Below are 19492 nucleotides of genomic sequence, written 5' to 3'. Positions count from 1 at the left end.
TGCAAAGTACTGTCTTTAGAGTCCACAGAGCTGTCAATGTCTGATATACAGATACAGCGGTCGTGCTAAAGCATTTCTTAAGGGCTCATGTTCTGCTTTAATGAAGTGTCACGGAGTGCAACGTTTACACTGTCCTTGGCGATCCAGATTTTGAAACATCAACAGTCTTGAAATAGAAACGTTTTTATCTGTGAGGCAAGACCATTAGTGCTTTGTGAAGCTTCATTACACCAGGCCCTCTTCAGTCCCATTGTCTCAGTGAATCATGGGCACCAGGTCGGCATTTTTTATTATGGTAGACAAAGACAACTTCATCTCACTGCTAAATGAAACCTTAAAGTCAACAGCTTAACCTTTTTAGATTCAGTATCCAAGTGTTACCATTTAAAACAACTGCATGGAAGTGCTGCTGCCATCATGGTTTAAGAGCACGTTTGCTCTTTGAATCTAAATGTCAGTTATGATACCACAAAATCCAAAATCTGTCCCTCACATGCAGCACAGTAGATACTCTAAAACGACTAATTTTAAACTGTAATAGTCAACTTAAAACACAATAATGCTGTATATTATGTTATCCAGCAAGAGCTTATTACACTGTGCCCACTAATTTTCTACATTATGAGTGCATTATTACATTATGACTTTGTATAACTTCTGTTGAGTTGCTAAGCAGGCTCTCTTTATATAGCTCCCTGCCTCACACACACACACACACACACACACACACACACACACACACACACATATATCCCCTGAAGGCCTTTCGTTTCATCACTCAGGCAGTTCAGTCTTTCTCTCTGTGTCACATAAGGGTGGGGGTTCACACTCATGTCCAAGGTGAGATTTTTCACACCCAACTCCCAGGGGTCTTCAGGTAGAGTCCACAGTCCCACACGCAGACACACAATAAAACATGGATAGCGCAAATTCTTGTAAATGCATTCAAAACACAAATCCAGTACACCACACATGTAATTCAACATCACCAGCACCTGCTTTAATCTTTTTAGTTTGGTCTGACTTTGTTAAAGCCATTCATAGACTTATAGAGTTAAAGACTATGTACGTCTCGGAAAGGCTTCACCATGACTCTATTGTCCATGTAAACCTTGACGGCACCTACACGGTCACCGTCACACTCCATGCTTACACTGAAAACTACCACAGCATAGGATGTTCCATCTCAATGTACATTGTAGAGTTACACCTCTAAACTCTACAATGTAGAGTTATACCTCTAAAACAAGAAAAAGAACATATATTAGTATATATTACAATTCTTTGACACACACAGGATGTGTACTGCAGTATGCAATATATTGAAAACACAACAGTGAGAGTCAGGGTCAGTTATTATTCAGGTTTAAAATTGTTTTCTACACTCTATTTACCTCAAATAATAAACACTGAACTGATAATCAACAAGAAAATACTTCATGGACAGAAAACAATTATTTTCTCTGAATGGTGGCCCATTTCTCCCTCTCATATTCAAATTAGTATACAATCAATTATTTTAGCAGGGCAAGGACATTTCTACAAAGATAAGGCACACTGTATGCATGCAATTAAAGAAAAGACAAATATGTAAAACTATGCAATAGGTGTAACATTAGAATTTGAATATGAACATCAAAAGCAGCAGAGAAGAAATACACAAGCCCTTTGCAGCAACCTATATACTATGAGTTGTTAATGGCAATATTTCAGTATTCAGTACTACAGTAGTCAACAGTCTGACGCTTGTAACATTCACTGTTTGTTTATTTATGTATTTTTTCATTCCTTCGATTTTCTGAGAAGGTTGCAGTCGGTTCCCACAAACTTTTCTACATGAATAATCTAGATCTTTGGTTCCCCAATAGCTTGCTGCCAATAACAGACACACAGCAGTGAAAACACAACTGCCCTCCAGCTTTGCCGGTTGAGTTAATGCTGGACTACACTGATAGTAGATGTAGTAATGACTCACCCTCTACAGTGATGACTCCCAGTAGGTGCAGCATTTTGACGGCCCCACAGCACAGCAGAATGATGGCTATGGTGTGTAAGCTGTTTTCACTCTGCTGCTCGCTTTCCATTTTGATGACTTCTTTCTTTCCTCTGGCCCCTAGAAGTTTTGGGTCTTCAACTCTCCTCTTATTCCTTTACTTACTCGACTTTTACAATGCAAAAATATGCAAACATATTCTAAACTTTTAAACTTGATTCTATCCACGTCTCTCTCTCTTGCCTATAAACTTTCTATCCATGCTGCTTCCTCCTACAGTGAGATCAGAACTCACCTGCCTCCCTCTATCTCTGTCTTTTATCCCCCCGTCTCTCTACTCCCTGGGGCATCTCCCTCGCTTTATCCTGACCTTCGCTCCATCCCACTAGCTCTCTCTCTCTCTTTCTCCCCCCTCTCGCTTTCTCTCTCTGTGCACCCCCCAACCCCCCTCCCCATGTTACAGTCACTGTGTCCTTCACTCTTTGGGAATTGAGCTTCAACTCGATTGTCCAACCTGAGCACACTGTAACAATGATAAACTCACCTTCTACTGTACGACGGTACGACCATATGCGCTTGTTGTGTTACTGTGTGCATGTGTGTATGTGAGCAGATCAGCACTTGATTAATTGGCCCCATTAAACACACTGTCATCCCCGAACAACAGATGGCTTAATATACTTCAAAGTGACTTTTCTAACAAAACATGACTAAGACCTTTGATATGACTCACTCAGTGATAAAAACACACACAAAAAAATCATGAATATCCCAGGATCTAATCTGCAATCTGCACTGTTGGCTTCATATAGACTTAATATTGTGTTGGGTCTGACTGAGCAGAGTACAAGAAGAATATAAACTGCTATAATCTGAAAGTACCAGCAGAGGGTAGCATACACAAGCTGTGTGTGTTTGGGTGCGCGTCAAAGCTCCTAATGAAGATGTGTTGTACATTTCAGTACGTTTCTTCAGATTTAGCTGATGATTATTCACACGCTGATGCTCAGAAAATCAAAGAAAAGTGTCTTTTGTAATGTAAGTAGTGTAATAAAATAAAATATGGTATATTCACAAAACACAAAGCATGTATGACATGGTAAAACACACTAAAAATAACAATGATTTATTTTCTGTTTTTCTTTATTCTCTGTGCCGTGGCCAGCTGGTGCTCATTTGTAGTCCTGATGTGAATGCAGAAAGGGGGATGTGCCCGATGAGCTGAAGTGTAGCCGCTGACTTGCAGACTGCAGGGGGCTCTGCTGTATCAAGAGGTTTCCCACAGAGTTGTCGATTGAAGGTTCGCTTTATTTACTGTTCTGTTTACTGTTGCAGCAGTGCTGGGTAAAATTTAATTTAGCGGCAAGAGTAGCATTTAATTTAAATTGCCATTTAAAAGATGCTCGGTAGTGTAAACATCACTTGATAAGGATGATCGAGTGTATATTGTGTTTGTTCAAATAATCAATCTTTAGCAGTCATGCGCAAACACAACAAACGAGAAAAAACTTTCTGCCAGAGTTTATCCACACTTAGGTTCATTTCTACAAATATAATACAAGTTTTGGAGGACACTGGTAATTAAGAAAACTTAATACAAACAAACATACCAAAGCTCTGCAATGTGCATAGATGCACGAAACATTAAAAATAAAGTAGTAGGGACATGGGAAAACATCAATTTGAGATCAAATATACGTGAAACATATTACAAGTGTGATGAATCCACATTATCACATCATTCCTACATTTCTAATAACACTTCAAAGTATGGCTCATGCTTAGGGGCCGTCCTGACACACGGGGCCTCTGCGATCCCTGCCTGTCCAAGTGCAACGGAAGATGCACAGAAAATGTGAATAATTTATATCTGTCTGCAGTGTTAAGAGATATGAGCTTTTGTAATATATATCTAGGTAAGTATCTGATCCAGGAAACCTCTTTTTGAATCCTAGGATTGGCTCTGCTGTGGCAGTGTGCTATCCTAAAGTTTTTATTGCAAAACCTGCATGACGCTGAATCTGCAAACTTAGCAGGTTGGGAGAACCCAGATAAACCCAACCTAGAAAGCCACCTCGAGAGTTTCACCTCCATCTGTTACACAAGCTATTATAAGCGTGGAGTTTGACAGTGACCAAAAGCCTGAACCCTTTTCCTCCAAAGATTGTTTGGAGTATTAAACGGTGACCTGAACTGTCAGCAAAGAAAGACTACCTGTCACTCTCTCCAGCCAGCAACCTGTCACAAAAAATACCTCTTACATCTATACACACACACACTTCCTCCAACCCAAAAACAGGAGTTAACTCCTAGCTTCCTGCTGGCTCTGGTATTAAATGTTAGTTCTCATTTCTCCTCCATCACTTCCTTTCTTCTGAGTCTCTTTCTCTTCTTATCTCTCTCACTCTGTCACTCTATCTCTGCCATGCTCTCTTTCCTTCTTGTACTGTATCCTGTAATCCTTGCCAGAGAGAGTTCCATTTGCATAATCTCAATTTGCCTAATCTGCTGTCCAGGCAGCAATGAAGAGGGCTCGCTCTTACCGGCCTGTTTAATGGTGGAGCGTGCTCTCCAGGCAAGTAGCAGCTCTGTTGGACAAGGGCTCCCTAGAGGTATGGATGAAATATCTTAAAAATAGATTTCAGCTGCTACAGTCCTATTTACACCATGCGAACGCTGCCCAACATAATCATGTTCCACAGCATGAATTCATTCTGAGACGCATTGTTTTCCACAGTCAACATTCAACCCAGTGGACATGGGGCCAATCCCTGACTGGCCTTTGGGTGATTCACTGAAAGTCCAATGACACACTTCACCTCCTTCACATCCAGTCACACACCCTCCAACAAAACAAACATGACCACATTATTTCAAGGGTCACAGATAAAATATTAAACATACGTGTGCATGAAACAATATATATGCCCAGGTTCACAAACAAACACATCTGTTTGCTTACTAATCCTCAGCCTGCGAGGGAGGACAGAAGTGCTGAAGGTTGTTTGCATTATTGCGTGTAAATAACGCACAGACACACACACAAAAATCCACCTAATGTCACTTCCTCAGTGTGCCACTGTTGATTATGTTTGGGAGAAGTGAGTCAAATGCAGCTCATTAACACGCACAAAGCAGCATGCCAATGTTGATTTCTGAGTAAATACATGTCTAGACTCTGCAGAAATACACATACAAATGGCACACACACACACACACACACACACACACACACACACTCACACAGTGCTGGATGCCAGGAGAGGAGAATGACGGGATGACTTAATAAGCACTCACACCAACTAATGGGAGTGTGGGTGATGGAGAAAGGGAGCAAATGAGAGAAAGAATGGAGGCATACAAGAGATGAGAGTGCCCGGAGCAGACTGTGGTGGTGGCATGTGAGAGTGTGGCGGGGAAGTGAGATAAAGAGAAACAAGCGTGGAAAAGAAATTGGGAGGGAGAAAAGGCGGAAACAACAGGGAGAGGAGAAGGTAGCAGGGTAAAACAGGCGAAAGAAAGAAAGAAAGAAAGAGTGGAAGACTAGAAAGGTTGTAGGGTTGAGGCATTTGAAATAAAAAAAGAAAACAAGATAGCAGGAGGTGTAAAGGACTGAGAGAAGGAAAGGAGAGAGGGAGAAGATTGAGACAACATTGCTGCAGGGGGGCAACTCAGGGAAGGCAGACATGCAGGGGCTGAAAAGGAATGAAAAATTCACAAGGGATGGAAGAAAAAATGGCAGGTGAAAAGAGGCCACCGTGACAGATGAGGAGGAAAGCAGTGGCTATCCTGACAGACCAAACCAGGCAGACAAGACAACAGGTAGGAGGAAACTACCACCAAAGAGAGGCTGTCAGGAGAACACTTGACAGAAAACAAAGCAAGCTGAGAGAACAACAAGCAGCCTTGATGATAACAGACAGACCAGACAAGCAGCCATGCAAATATTCAGGAAGGCGGATGCACACACACGTCGAGGCGTTTCTGTTTTTTTCTTCAGAACACAGTGATGAGCTCGTGTTCCGAGGATCAATCATGTAGCAATCTAATCTCACAATATTACAGCCGTGCACTGTCTTCCTCTCAGTTGCTGTCAGTGTCACGATCCCAGATAACAAGTTATCTGCAACACCACAGAATACAGGCGGCTGTACACGTACGAGCCCTGCTGCACTAATCCTGCATACAACGAACATGTCAGAGCAGGGGAGGGAGGGATGGTGAAGTACCACAACACAACACCAGAATTACAAACAACCTCCAACAAAAGCTCCAGCCCTACAGCCCATTATTTTCATGTTCACATGGGGGGGGGTTGTTAGGTCTGTGGAGGTAAAAAGGCTTGTTTTCATTTGCAGAAAGACTCATTTTTCACACATTTCCACAATGTGAGTGCGTCTACAACCACCTCATTATTCAAAATAGCAACAAATTTACGCCTTGCCTTTGTTAACACCCATGAGAGGAGGTGTTTATTTGAGCTTGTGGAGTATAAAAGAAGAGCATATTCAAAAAGATGAAACGAGCCATATGCACTCACTTGGAAAATGTCCTGTAAGGTCTAATATGCACTGAAAAAACGATAAAAGCCTGCCTCAACAAATACGTTTAATTGACTGCACACTATTAATAGGGGATATTTTCACTCTGGCAGTGATCTCCTGCTCAGTGTGCCCATTCATTTGAGCAGCTGGTTTGGATTTGTTAGATTTATATAAATGAGATTTACATGCTGTTATTGCAATGAGTAACAAGGGAGTAAAAAAAACAGTCAACAGGTCTTTATAAAAATATTTTAAAAAATAAATCTCGCTTCATCTCAACATATTTGCATCTCACTCTCTCTGTCTCTTTCACATGGTTTGCTTACTTAGGAATACCCCCAATCTCATCAAAGCCCCCTTACCCACAACCCCCCAACCCCTCCCACCCCAAAACTGACATCTTTTGTTGCCATGGCTACCGTGCTTCCAAGGTAACAGCAAGACGGAAAAGCGGTGTGTGAGCAGAGTGACAAATACCTACGACATGTGTGTGTTTAACAGGGTCGATGCCCACATCACCACACACAGCCAGACAGACAGAGCGACACACACACACACACACACACACACACACACACACACACACACACACACACACACACACACACACACACACTCATATAGGTAGAGAGTCAAACACAGTGAAGAAAACTGCCTCTTACTCTCCTCCCTTGGTTTACTCTGTCAAAAAAGATAAGCTGAACAATCTACACACACACACAGACACACAGACACACAGACACACACACACACACTGTCGCACTACAACTTTGTTGCACAATGAAAAGATACTCTGTTTCCTCTGGGAGCACCTGTTGTTCTCCCTCTCCTCCTCTTTCTTTTTCTTTCTTTCTCACATACTCACACTACAAACCATATGCCCACATTTCTTTCACTGTTTTTTAACTGAAACATCAGCAGTTATAAATCTTTGGTCTGCAGCTTGCATACGTGTGCTGTATATTTGTACTCCAGTGAGTGTATGAGTGTGTGTGTGTGTGTGTGTGTGTGTGTGTGTGTGTGTGTGTGTGTGTGTGTGTGTTTGTGTGTGTGTGTTTGAAAGATACAATAACAACACACCGGTCAAAGTTTCGCATGTGTAGCATGCACGTGTTCATTAAAAAGAGAGAAAAGGCACGCTGTGCTATGTATGTTAATTTATGTGTGTATGAGAGTGCATGTGTGTGTGTGTGTGTGTGTGTGTGTGTGTATTCCCTCACCCCTGGATGGCCTCCTCTCCTTGGTCTGCATGGTCAGCGTACCCACCACAGCCCCCATGTTTTCAGTCGTCGTCGTGGAAACAAGTGCGTCTGTATGCTGGAGTCTGTATCTCTTTGTCACGTGTTTGGACGGTTAGAATGCACACACTACTCCCTCGCCCTCTTTCCTCTTCTCGTCATGCTCCCTCTCCTCCCACGCCTCACTCGACAGAAACCCTCTTTCTCTCATCCCTCCTTTCATGCTTTCTCACTCCATCTCACAGCGCCCCTCCTCTCTTTCTCTCCCCACACTTTCTCTATCTCCCTCCCTCCGATTTCCTTGTTTTTCATTAGGGGTTGTAGCCTCCCTCCCTCTCTTCCTCCCACCTTCAAGCCAAAAGCCTGAGCGGACCATCAGTGATTCAGTATTAAATCGTCAGGATGTTGATTCACTAAATTATAAATTAATGTGTACCCATTGATTTGTAAATGATAACACTCTGTGAGTCACACTGGAAACAACAAACATGCCCCCTTACATTTCACACTTAAATGCATCTGTTTTCCTCTGACGGAGAACAAATATGCAAATAGATACAAACTGAAATATTGAGTTGAGAGGTAAACATGAATTATATAGTGAAGGGAAAACATGTGCATGTGACAAAAATTAAGAAGGCTCCCGTGCATCAACTTAACATCCTGGTTTGTTCACGTAAAGGCCACTTCAATCCATCAACACCTCAATTCACTCCATCCATCATTCCTGTTCATCCATCCATAATATCTCTACATACACACTAACAGGGCTTGGATAACGGGAGAGTGTGTGTGTGTGTGTGCGTGTGTGGTGGCAGATTGGCTCCCAGGACAGGAAGAAAGGAGGGAAGATAGACGAGCAGGCAGCAAAAGAGCAGAAAGTAGGGAAAAGGCTTAAAGCAAACGGTGTGAGAAGAAAGAGAGAGAGAGAGAGAGAGAGAGAGAGAGAGAGAGAGAGAGAGATTAAAAGCAGGAAAAGACGTGGGATGAGAAGAATGAGACTTTTAATAGGATAGAGGGATCCAGAGAAGTGGCATAATACTGCACGAGTGTGTGCTCTTGCCTGCAGGAGCTGCACGCACACACACACTCAAGATGAAATCGCATTTTAATTACAGCCTGATCAATACAAACAAGGTGTACGCTCTTACATGATGAAAGTACAAAGAGACAAATTGGAAGACAGTTACTGATGACAAATAACATGTGCTGTGTTTGTACAACACATATTTTGCTGCCTGAGTTATGAATTTCCTTTTCTGTTTGGTGTTAATTTATAAACTAAAAGAAAATGATGTGTTTCTGTGTAAAATTTGAATTTGCAGAGCAGCAATAGCTGTCAAAGAAATGTAGCGGAGACGGCAGTGTCAGCGTCAGTGTCAGATAATAACATCGACACTAACATCAACTTGCTGGATGATCTGCTCTCATCTGCTTCATCACTGGCCTGGCTGATGTCCTGAGACATAAAAGCCATTCACCTGAGGACACAACGTGTAAAAATCGTGTGAAAAGTTAGTTGGCACCAAGAAGATTGAAACATCTTTTTTTGCTACTAAATGAGCAAAACAGAATGTTTAATAGAGTTGCGATTGCTTCTGCAAATGACACATATGTCGCTTTTGCAGCCAAGTTTTCAGCAGTCGCTTTCGGAGAATAGACACATTGTCGTTTTATATCAAGCCAGCCATCCGTAATAATGTGCCTGCAAATGTGGAATCCACTCCGAATATGGGGCACGTTTTGTCTGCTGATGGTGAATCATGGACAGGGTGTGATTGTTAGGAAGCCATATGGGAAGATTTAGCTGGAAAGATTTAGTATGGTGAGTAAAAAATCTGCAATCTGCTTCTGTGAAAATGTGCTCAGATGTGTGAGTGTGTCTGTGAGTGTGTGTGTTTTCTCACAACAGCAAGAGAGACAGAATGGACAGCAGTGGGGAGTAATGCTTTCACCCTGCCTACACACACACACACACACACACACACACTAGCTTACACACAGAGACGCACACATACTGTATGTACACACATACATTTTGTACATGCACCAACTGTGGCCAGGAAGAATGGCTGATAGGAGATAGGATGATGTCTCTGTGGACCCCAAACAACATGCAGCACCATGGAGCATGACCATTTCCTGCTACACACACAGCTCTTCCTCTCAGCTTGCTCTGCTACATAACACACTGCTTGTATTGCGCCTCTAGGAATTTGCAGGCTATCAAAGTGATTTCTCCCTATCTTCGCTGCAACCTACTTCATCTTTAGCTGTATCTATCCATCTCGCCCCTCTCTTATCTGTGAACTTGTCTCTAGGCAAACGGCCTACGCCAAATACACCTTTATCAGGGCATCTCTCACTATAAATCTCTGCGACCATATCAGCCTAGTGTTCCTGTCGTTTCAAACACTGTTCCTGGCTTGTTCCAATCTCATATCTCCATCTCCCTCCTGTCTCTGACAGGCCCGTTTCCACACACTGACAGAAATGTTTCTCCTTCAAGTAATCATTGCAAACTGTCTACAGAGGAGAGTGAAAGAGCAAGAATTTAAAATGAGCATGTGCGCAAGTGTGTTTGTTTTTGTGTTTGTGTGTATAATATTACCGCGGAATTGCATTTCCCTGCAGGCATGTGAGGGAATGACTGCAGACTTACAAGATCACGTCACCTTTTTAAGGAAAGAGAGGATAAGAGACAGAGGAGAGAAGAAGAAAACAGCAAGAGTGGGAGGTAGGAAGGCCACACATAAAGGAGGAAGGAAAAACAACAGCAACGGCGGAGATTGAAACATATTTGGCAATGAATGATGAAGAAAAAGAAAGAGGAAACACACAAGGAAAGCTTCCAGCTGGAGATTAGAGTGCGATGCGGAGAGCAAAAGAAAGAAAGAGGGTAACAAGAGCCATGAGAGTGGGCGAGTGGTATTGCAAAAAAGGAAAAGGCAGAGGAGAGAGCGAGTGGGACACGCAAACACTACACTTCCAGAGAAGAGGATGGAAGAACAAAGAGAATGAGAGTAATAAAATGGGGGAGCAAGCGTGAGAGAAAATGAAACTCTAAAGATCTTGATTAAGATTAAACTGCTGAGTAGAAGCTTCAGAAAATCAGCTCAGCTCTTCAAAGCAGCACATTCAGACCGACCTCAGTGCTATGATTTAGGCCTGCAACATAAAAACTCACCATTTTCCTCCTGAAAGATTCCCTAACAGTTCATTTATAAATCTATCATGTTGCTGGATGACACTGTCTTGTTGCTGCACGAGGATTTAGCAATTACTCATCGGGGTGGCGTGGCTTTCTACAGGGAAGAACATGTCTATTAGGAAAATCAATACTAATATCTGCTGCTGTCCAAATGACTCCTTACACAGATGCTCCTCTGTATCTTTATTAGTGGACGCATGCTGAGCCTCTTGCCTGAGCCCATCACATTATGAAAAAAGGGAATAATTAAAGGAGCCTCTGCTATTGATCTGTCATCATCTAGGGAGAGGAGGAAAAGAAAAACAGAGCGACAAAGATAGATGGAGAGAGTGAGAAATTGTGATGGAGAAGCGGTAAGATGGATGTGTAGAGAGGAAAAAGACGACTAAAGCACAAAAAAGGCAGAAATGTGTTTTGAGAGGAAGCGGGAGAAAACGTTTGAATAGGAGATGGAGAGTGATTAAAGAGAGAATCGATAAGAAAACTAAAAAGAGACGCTGGGAAAAGAGAGCCGAGTTGTCTTCCTCTTCGACACAGTTTCTGCTCCACCATTTTTCTCAAAGCAAACTAGTTTGACATGGGACGTGATGCCTTAGGAAACATTACACACATACTGGCAGAGGGAAGGAGCAGCAGGAAAAGACTCGCCAGGATTTGAGAGATTGTTTAAAGAGGTTTTTGCCTGCAGGACTGAAAAGGGGAAGAGAAAGAACTCAGACTGACAGACAGTCCATTGGATGTGGCGCTCCTGGAGGGGCAGAGAAGGTCCAACAGTATTAAGTAGTTTCCCTTCACTCAGTTGAAACATTTAGTCAATTCACTGAAAATTAATTGTCAACTATTTTGATAATTGACAAATTGTTCATTTTTAAGCCCAGATACCAAATATTTCACTGCTTCCAGCTTCTCTAATATAAATATAAATATGCATGTATGAAAGTTAGAGTTATAGACTGACAGTTGAATAAAACAACTGATTTGAATATGCCACCTTGTCTCCAGCAGCACTAACTTAAGTTCAGGAGCAGGGCCACACTGACCCACTCCTCTAACCACTCATACTCGTCAAACCTTTTGGCCATTTGTCTTACGTTTCTCGACCCACCCACCCTCCCTTTCCTTTCCCTTCATCCATTAATGTTACATCATCCTTCCTTTTGCTTATCCGCTACCCACTGTCCCTTCATCTTTTCTTCTTTCCTCCCCCCATCCATAACACATAACTCTCCCACATCTCATTAAAGAAACCATCTTGGGAACTATAAGCAGCAACACTGAGTCTACCCCTTCCGAGCCTTCAACCCGTCCTTCCAGACCATCCTAACACATGACATCCATACTTTGTCCCTCCACATCTACCCTGTTAATACCTATAGTGTAACATTAGTTAAGAGAAGTGTTAAATTGCAAAATGTTGTAACGGGCTGCATCGGTTTACAAGTGTGGAGAAGATATCTATCAACTGCATGACACAGCTATGAACCATGAGTCACTGACCTGACGCTTATGAGGGCACAGGGATACATCATATATTATTTATAGCAAAAACAAGAGCACGAGCACACACACACATCTTTAAGAGTCAGATTACATACTTTTACATACTAACAGCTGAACAGTCAGAGTATTATTCCCAGTGTCCGTGCACAGTGAAATAAACAGAAACACTACATACTGCCGAGTGTCAGTGAAAGCTGTGATGAATGTCGCCCATTTCTTAGATTCATACAGGCTTTCTTGAGCTTTTTTATTTGGTGGGTAATTTAAGCTGTTCATCTTTTTTTTCTGTCCTTCCTTCACACTGCAACACATCTTTATGTCTCTGAGGTGTAGATTTACTTACTGACGACACCTCAGTGATAGCTTGTTAATAATTAAGAAAAAAGAAAGAAAAGCTGATTGGTGTGTGTGACACTAGTGGAATAGAGATTTTCTGTTATTCTGCTGCTCTATGCAAAAATTAAAAAACAGATTATTTTTCTATCCGACACAAAACTGGTCCTGTCGGGATTAATTAAGTGATATGTAAATAGAAATGGCTAATTTGTTGTGCTTGCATTATCTCCACCCACTCATGTTTATATAACAGATACTGTACAGGTTGGTATGGGACTGCAAGCTTAATACATTTAAAATTTAAAATTCAGAGAGAGCAACACATTATTTTCAGTATGATGATGATGTGTTTTTCACATCCAAATATACCACCTACTGCCTGCTCAATGGACACATACTGTATGTCCTATGTCCATGTACTTTATGTTGCATAACAAGTTTGGTTTAAATTCAGTTTGACTGAGATTTCAGTTTGTTTAATGCATGTGGTGTAAAATACTACACTGACAGCATCTAGAGTTTACTCTATGTCTCATTTCCACCATCACATTAATTTAGTTCAAGTAATGTGAGTCACTGCTGTCACAACTCTGCATACAGGCCTGACCATGTAGTCACAGCTAAATAGCTATCTATATTCATCATCTGCATTTCTCTCATTGGCTCCAGAATTACAAAGGCCTGAAGGCAAGCACAGGGCTGAGCTGTCTACGAAGATAAATTGCATAGAAAATGTTGTTTATCTTTGCAGAACTGAGCAAAGCATGTGCCTGCAAATATTATGCAAATAAAGTATCTTTATTTATACGGTATATTGATTTTTTATCTAATAAAATGCTTGAACGTGGGTTTAATTTGGAACACCGAATGATCAAACGCTGACAGAGGATCTTGAATGACAGGCAGATTTTTTAAAAATAGAAAATATGCTTCCTGTGAAAATCTTCAAAGTATGGAGCAGAGTGTGAAGACATATGAGTTATGGGGTTGTAATATCACAATTTCATCATTACACGCTCATACTCAGGCACGCAAACACACACATGCTTTGGGCATGGGATTAAGTAGAAACACGTTTTCATGTTGCCATGTGCTTAATAAAGCTCTTTTTCTGTCCTAATTGGCCCTTTTGGTGCACTTCTTTTGATGTGCAGGGATGAGAGAGAGGGGTGGAAACTGGAAAGCCTATTAAAGAAACAGGGCTCTTCTTCCCTCAGCTCTTTAGCCCTGCAGCAGATGGACACATTGAGCCAAACGCATTTCTTCTCCAGAAGACTCGCATTAACTCTCTTCTATTTACATATATTCTGCCGGCCTCAAACTAAAACTCCACATGAAAGCTTTAAACTGTTGGAGCGATCTTAAGAGTAGAACAAGGCTATCTTCTGTGCAAATCTCACAACACAAAGAGATGTGAGGGTTCAAGAGAGCAAAAGAGACAGACAGAAATCCTGAGATAAACAGCAAACGCAGACGAATAGCCACAGATCAATTGGAGAGCAGCTTCGGGAGCGGTAGAAGAAAAACTTGAAGGGAGAAACACATAAAAGACTAAATGAGGAGGTGAAACGAGGTGAGAGTGAGCAAGACAAAGAGAAGGAAAAGGAAAATTCACTTGACAGAGCAAGGGAGTACAGAGAAATGAAAGTAGAGGCAAAAAGAAATGGAGCGAACGGACAGGGAGATGAATGTGTCGGCAAGGTGTAGGTTTTGTAGTTTATAACATACCCACTGGGAAATATTTCATAAGAGCAGAGAAGTTTGTGCACAGTGACAGTGGATAAATTTATTTTTTGGCCTCAGGTGACGACAGACTTATAGATAAATTCCTTAACGGCAACCTATGGCCATATGAGCTGGTCAGAACACCAGCTAATAGCTCTGCTTTCAAGTTCCTCTGGAGGAAAAGTTATAACTTTATGTAGGCCACAGTATCAGTTCAGCTTCATTTAGCTAACCTCACCAAAAACAAAAACACCTGCCTCAGTTTGTATAGCAACACTCTGAATTTCTTGGGTCAATTTATCATGATAAACTGCTTTAGATAGGACTGTGAATGGACTGAATTTGTTAAGACATTTTATATTAAAGCACTGTACATTGTACCTCCCATTCAGCCTGCACGGCAGATGGAAAGCAACAGGGGTTTAGTGCTCAAGGATACTTTGAAATGGAAACAAGAGGTTGCAGCTGGAGATCAAACCACCAACCCTGCCATTAACATCTGACCTGCCCTACCTCCAGAGCTACTGCAGGGTTAAATCATGGACTATCAACAGAGCCCCTGCTTCTCTTTAAAGTTACTATACTGGTTTGCTGTCTGCATTTATCAGGTTATCTTGTGCAGTAGAACTCTCCTTCGAAGCCGGCTGTGGCTCAGCTAGTAGAGTGGGTCATCTAGTAATGGGGAGGTCGCTAGTTTGATTCCCAGCAGTCCAGGTGAAGTGTCCTTGGGCAAGGTAATGAACCCCAAACTGCTATTTGTGTAGCTTAGTATTATCATTAGCATGTTGTATAGGAAGTAGTGATGAGCAGGTAGTACTTTACTTTAAGTGGTCACTAGACCAGAAAAGTGCTATATAAATAAAAGTCTATTTACCTTCCAATAGTTCTGAACACATACGCTCCACAACAGTCGGGAAAGGAGTCAGCTCTAAATCAGGCTAAGGATGAAAACACAAGCAGCTCTGCAAACTAGTTTTATGTGATAAATAGTTCAATCTTTATTATTTAATGATCTTACATAACTGCACTGTACAATATGCGGACTGACTGGCCTGTTCATTGCTCTTAAATCACATTATTATTTTCAAAATCTGGTCTCATAAAATTGTTAAATAAAGGATGAACCATTTATAAAAAAGAAATAACCTAAAATGAAATAATAACATTAAAATGTTTTGCTGTCTGCTGTGTTGTCTTACATTTAAATCATAACCTTTAGTTAATGTCTTCCAAACTTAAAATGTGATTACCCAAGACTAAGACCATTGTTTTGATTGTGACAAGTCAGTTATGTGTCAGCAGTGGCGAGGAGGTGAAATGTTACTTCTTTAGTGCACACACTCTGAAACATGGTCACTGCTGGACTTGGCACAGTACCTACAGAATGAGGTCCCACTACCCTGTGGTAACAGTGAGTCACTTCATAGAAATAATTAATACTTTTTAATCGGATTGCTTGTTGTTGACCACAGTATAAGCTCTATATATGACAATATGATCTGTTCTGTGTCTGCTGGTCTGAACTGGCAAATGTGCCTTAATCCAAATGTCTTTTAGCAAAAAAGCAAAATATACTGCACACTTTTTTGTAACGATTTTTTATCACAGGAGGATATTGTAGGAGAATCGCCTCAAGATAGGAATGGTAAGAGTAAAGCCCAGTTGAGTTGCATTCCTTTTCAGTTTTGTCTAGTCATCTGGACTGCCTTGCACAAAGTCAGAAAAAAAAAATGTATCCTGAAAAGTTCTGCAAGTTAACTTTGGGTCCATCCCAGCTGGTCGGTGCCATCAAGGATGGGCCAACCTTCCATGCAAAATGAATCCTGCCCTGCTTTCATTAGGCCACTTTTTATAACGCTGCAGCAGATGGTGAAACACGCACAGAAACACACACACCTACACACACACACACACACTCACTGACACTCACACTGCAGCCCCCTGAGGAGCAACCTCGCCTCCACTCACAACTTTTCGCAATTTTTCTCTCCCACTTTTACTCATCTATCACCCTCTTGCTCACATCTCAACAGCGCACACTTCAAAGTGGCTACTATTTAGAGGTTACCCTAACTAGAGGAGAGCTTTTACAACACAAAAAAAACAAACTGGATAAAAATACATCTCAGTTGCTTCGTAAGCATTGTTGCCTTCCTTTAAGTAGGAAATGGGTTGTGCTCAAAAATGGAAGAAGACATTTGTTTTCCCTGTTGTCTCAGTAATCTTTCTATAGTTTGAAAATGTGCCTCGAGTATCTGTTCACCACAGATCTGAAGTATCCGCTGAAGAGCTGTTGCCATGCAATATAATGAGGCTTGGGCCAGGAATTAAAATAAACAACCTACGCAGGATGCTATATATGCCTGTATTTCATAAAAGCATTTATAGTGTCTGTGAATTGTTTTCACATCCATTTTAAATACTCTGTGTGATCTGACTGTAGTATTTGACAGGTATAACACAGAAAATATAAACAGCTCAAAGGAATTTTCCAGAGGGATTTACACAACATTCACAGCACATTCATTGAGATCGCCTCCACGGTGTTTGGCACAACATATGTAACACACAGCCTATTTTACATGATCTCACTGACGAACTGAACTACACAGGATAAATGGTCCAATAAGAAATTAATGTGTCTTTCCCTCTACGTCACACTGTGATGTGACCTGATCTGATCTGTTTTTCAGTTTGTGTCTTCAGTCTGAGTGATGCAGCTCTGTGTCTGCCGGTGATAACCATCAGGTTTGAGGTCAACAGGAGCAGGACACACCACGGCCAAAGGCTGACGGATTACACCACACTGATTTACTGCGCACATATAAACACCGCTGCCACAGTCTCCACACAACACACACAAAGTGTACGACCCCCATATAGACTCCTATATTTTAGGAGAGAATGTTATGCATAAATATTTTTGTTGGACAAGGCTACACACACTTATTTGTGTCTATAACAGGCACGAACATTAACATGCATGCGTCAAGTGGCGGTGCCAGTTTCCTCCTGTCAAACAGTTGCAGGGCAGACAGGAAACAGGTTGGTTAGGGGAGCAGACAGGGGTAAATACCATCACCTTTTATAGACATCCCCAATGGCACGGCTGCAAATACACATGCATACAAGCACACACATTTCCCTTTCCTATTCCTAAATCCACAGGACAGATGGCATCATAAACCAATAATGAATGACTTTTTTTTTTTTGCTAACTTTATACACTATTCACTATACGGCCAGCTCATTCCCATAATGCACTTATTGTGCAATATTCATGACTCTGAGAGCAAACATACAAGACTTCATCATCAAGGCACAAACACAACAACATGACAAGTGCCTCTCTCATATGACAGCCACATGAATGCGCTCACATTGGAGAAAACATCACGAGTATGTTTGAGGGAGAAATTTGAAAATGTTCAAAAATATATATTCTCTTACCTTTGTGGTAGTTCACCTGCTTGGTTTGCATGGAAAAGGTTCCCATCACAAGACCCATGTTGACTTCTGGCTGCAGACACGTTGTGTATGCTCTTGCGTTTGTGTGTGTATACGTGTGTTTCTGCCCGCCTCTAATCAAGGTGTGCTAGTGAGTGTGCGTGCACTAGGTGTGTGTGTGTGTGTGATGTAATTAAGTTAGTCCATCAACCAGCTGTATGTGTGGAAGTACAGATATCACTTCTCATGCTGCCTCACACCCACTCAGCTCTGCTGCTTCTGCTCGAGGGTGTGTGCGTGTGTCTGTGTGAGTTAGTGAGTGAGTGAGAAAGAGAGAGAGGGAGAATTTCTACGTGCGTGTGAAAGAAAGAGTGTGAATGAAATAGAGGGCGCACATGCACTCTGAAGCTACCTTTGTCTACGCTGTCACTGAAGCTGCCTATTTTACATCCCGTGTATCTCTCTTTCTCCCTCTACCATGCACACCCTCCCTTTTTCTTCTCTCTCTCTCTCTCTGTCAGTGTGTCCCCTGACACCAGACTGTCATTCCATCAATTCCTCTGTGCCTCTTTATGTATCAGCCCTTCCCTCTCTCCCCGTCTCTACTCCTTTCTGTTCCCTCTTCCCCTCCTATTCGTCTCAGTCGCTATTTCGCTTTGTCTGTCTAGTGGGGGAAAGACGGATTGCACACTGTTGCACGGGAAAAGACAGAGACGGAGAGAGTGAGAAAGGGGATGTGTGTGTGTGAGAGAGAAGAGAGAGGGGAGGACAAAAAAACTCAAGGGAGAGTGAGAAAGACGAGGACGAGGGAATGAGAAAATGACGAGAGGAGAAATGGGGGAGGAGAAGAGGAAAGAAGAGACAAAGACAAATTGGGAGGATTCGCCAACAGCAGGGGAGGCAAAGTGAGGGGGAGAGGGTGGGAGAAGGGGGTGTAAGAGAGAGAGAGAGATGCAGAGTGCAAGAGGTGAACGGAGATAGAGAGGGGCGGGGGGGCTAGACTGATCAGTCTCCCTTTACTATTCAGCAGGCAAACAACGCTCCGACTGTGGAGAGTGTATTTTCTGCTTTATCTCTACATGCACAAGTCTGACAGGTGGTGTGTGTGTGTGTGTGTGTGTGTGTGTGTGTGTGTGTGTGTGTGTGTGTGTGTGCGTGTGTATAATCATTCTGCTAGTTGGTCATGGACAAAGCCCTGTACATGTGACACCACTACATATGCAGTACTGCCACCTCGCATATGTCAGCGTCGACATCAACACTCTGTTTTCAGACATGTTTTTGCTCTCAAGTCCACTGATGAATCCATCAGCTACACACACTCAGACATCCTCTACGACAATACAGCTAAGGGAAACTACACAGTCCACCTCACACATGTACTCCTCTGTCAGTCAAGCTTAACCCTTTGCTGCCCCACATGTAATACCCTGCTGTCGAGATTGGCAGGCTGCACCAACGCCATCGACTGCAGCCCCTATTGAAATTCCTCACGTGG

At 42.1% G+C, this 19492-nt stretch overlaps 1 protein-coding gene across 4 annotated transcripts in view; it reads right to left on the bottom strand.

Annotated features, from left to right (window-relative positions):
- The window catches only part of kcnip1a (Kv channel interacting protein 1 a), a 35628-nt gene that overhangs the window by 5033 nt on the left and 11103 nt on the right, over positions 1-19492 (bottom strand). Inside the window, exon 1 of one of the 4 annotated variants that reach the window (XM_027290055.1) lies at positions 17998-18776. The exons of 2 other annotated variants lie outside the window; for them this stretch is intronic. In XM_027290055.1, coding sequence (XP_027145856.1) covers positions 17998-18055 — 58 coding nt within the window. In that variant the 5' untranslated portion in view covers positions 18056-18776. Of the gene's footprint in view, positions 1-7757; positions 8045-17997; positions 18777-19492 lie in introns of those variants that run through there. One more of the 4 variants, XM_027290422.1, reaches the window with a different exon arrangement.

The sequence above is a fragment of the Larimichthys crocea genome, chromosome I (assembly GCF_000972845.2).
Source record: "Larimichthys crocea isolate SSNF chromosome I, L_crocea_2.0, whole genome shotgun sequence".
Lineage (NCBI taxonomy): Eukaryota > Metazoa > Chordata > Actinopteri > Sciaenidae > Larimichthys > Larimichthys crocea.
The sequence above is the reverse complement of the archived record's forward strand: the minus strand, read 5'-3'. Positions and strand labels throughout refer to the sequence as shown.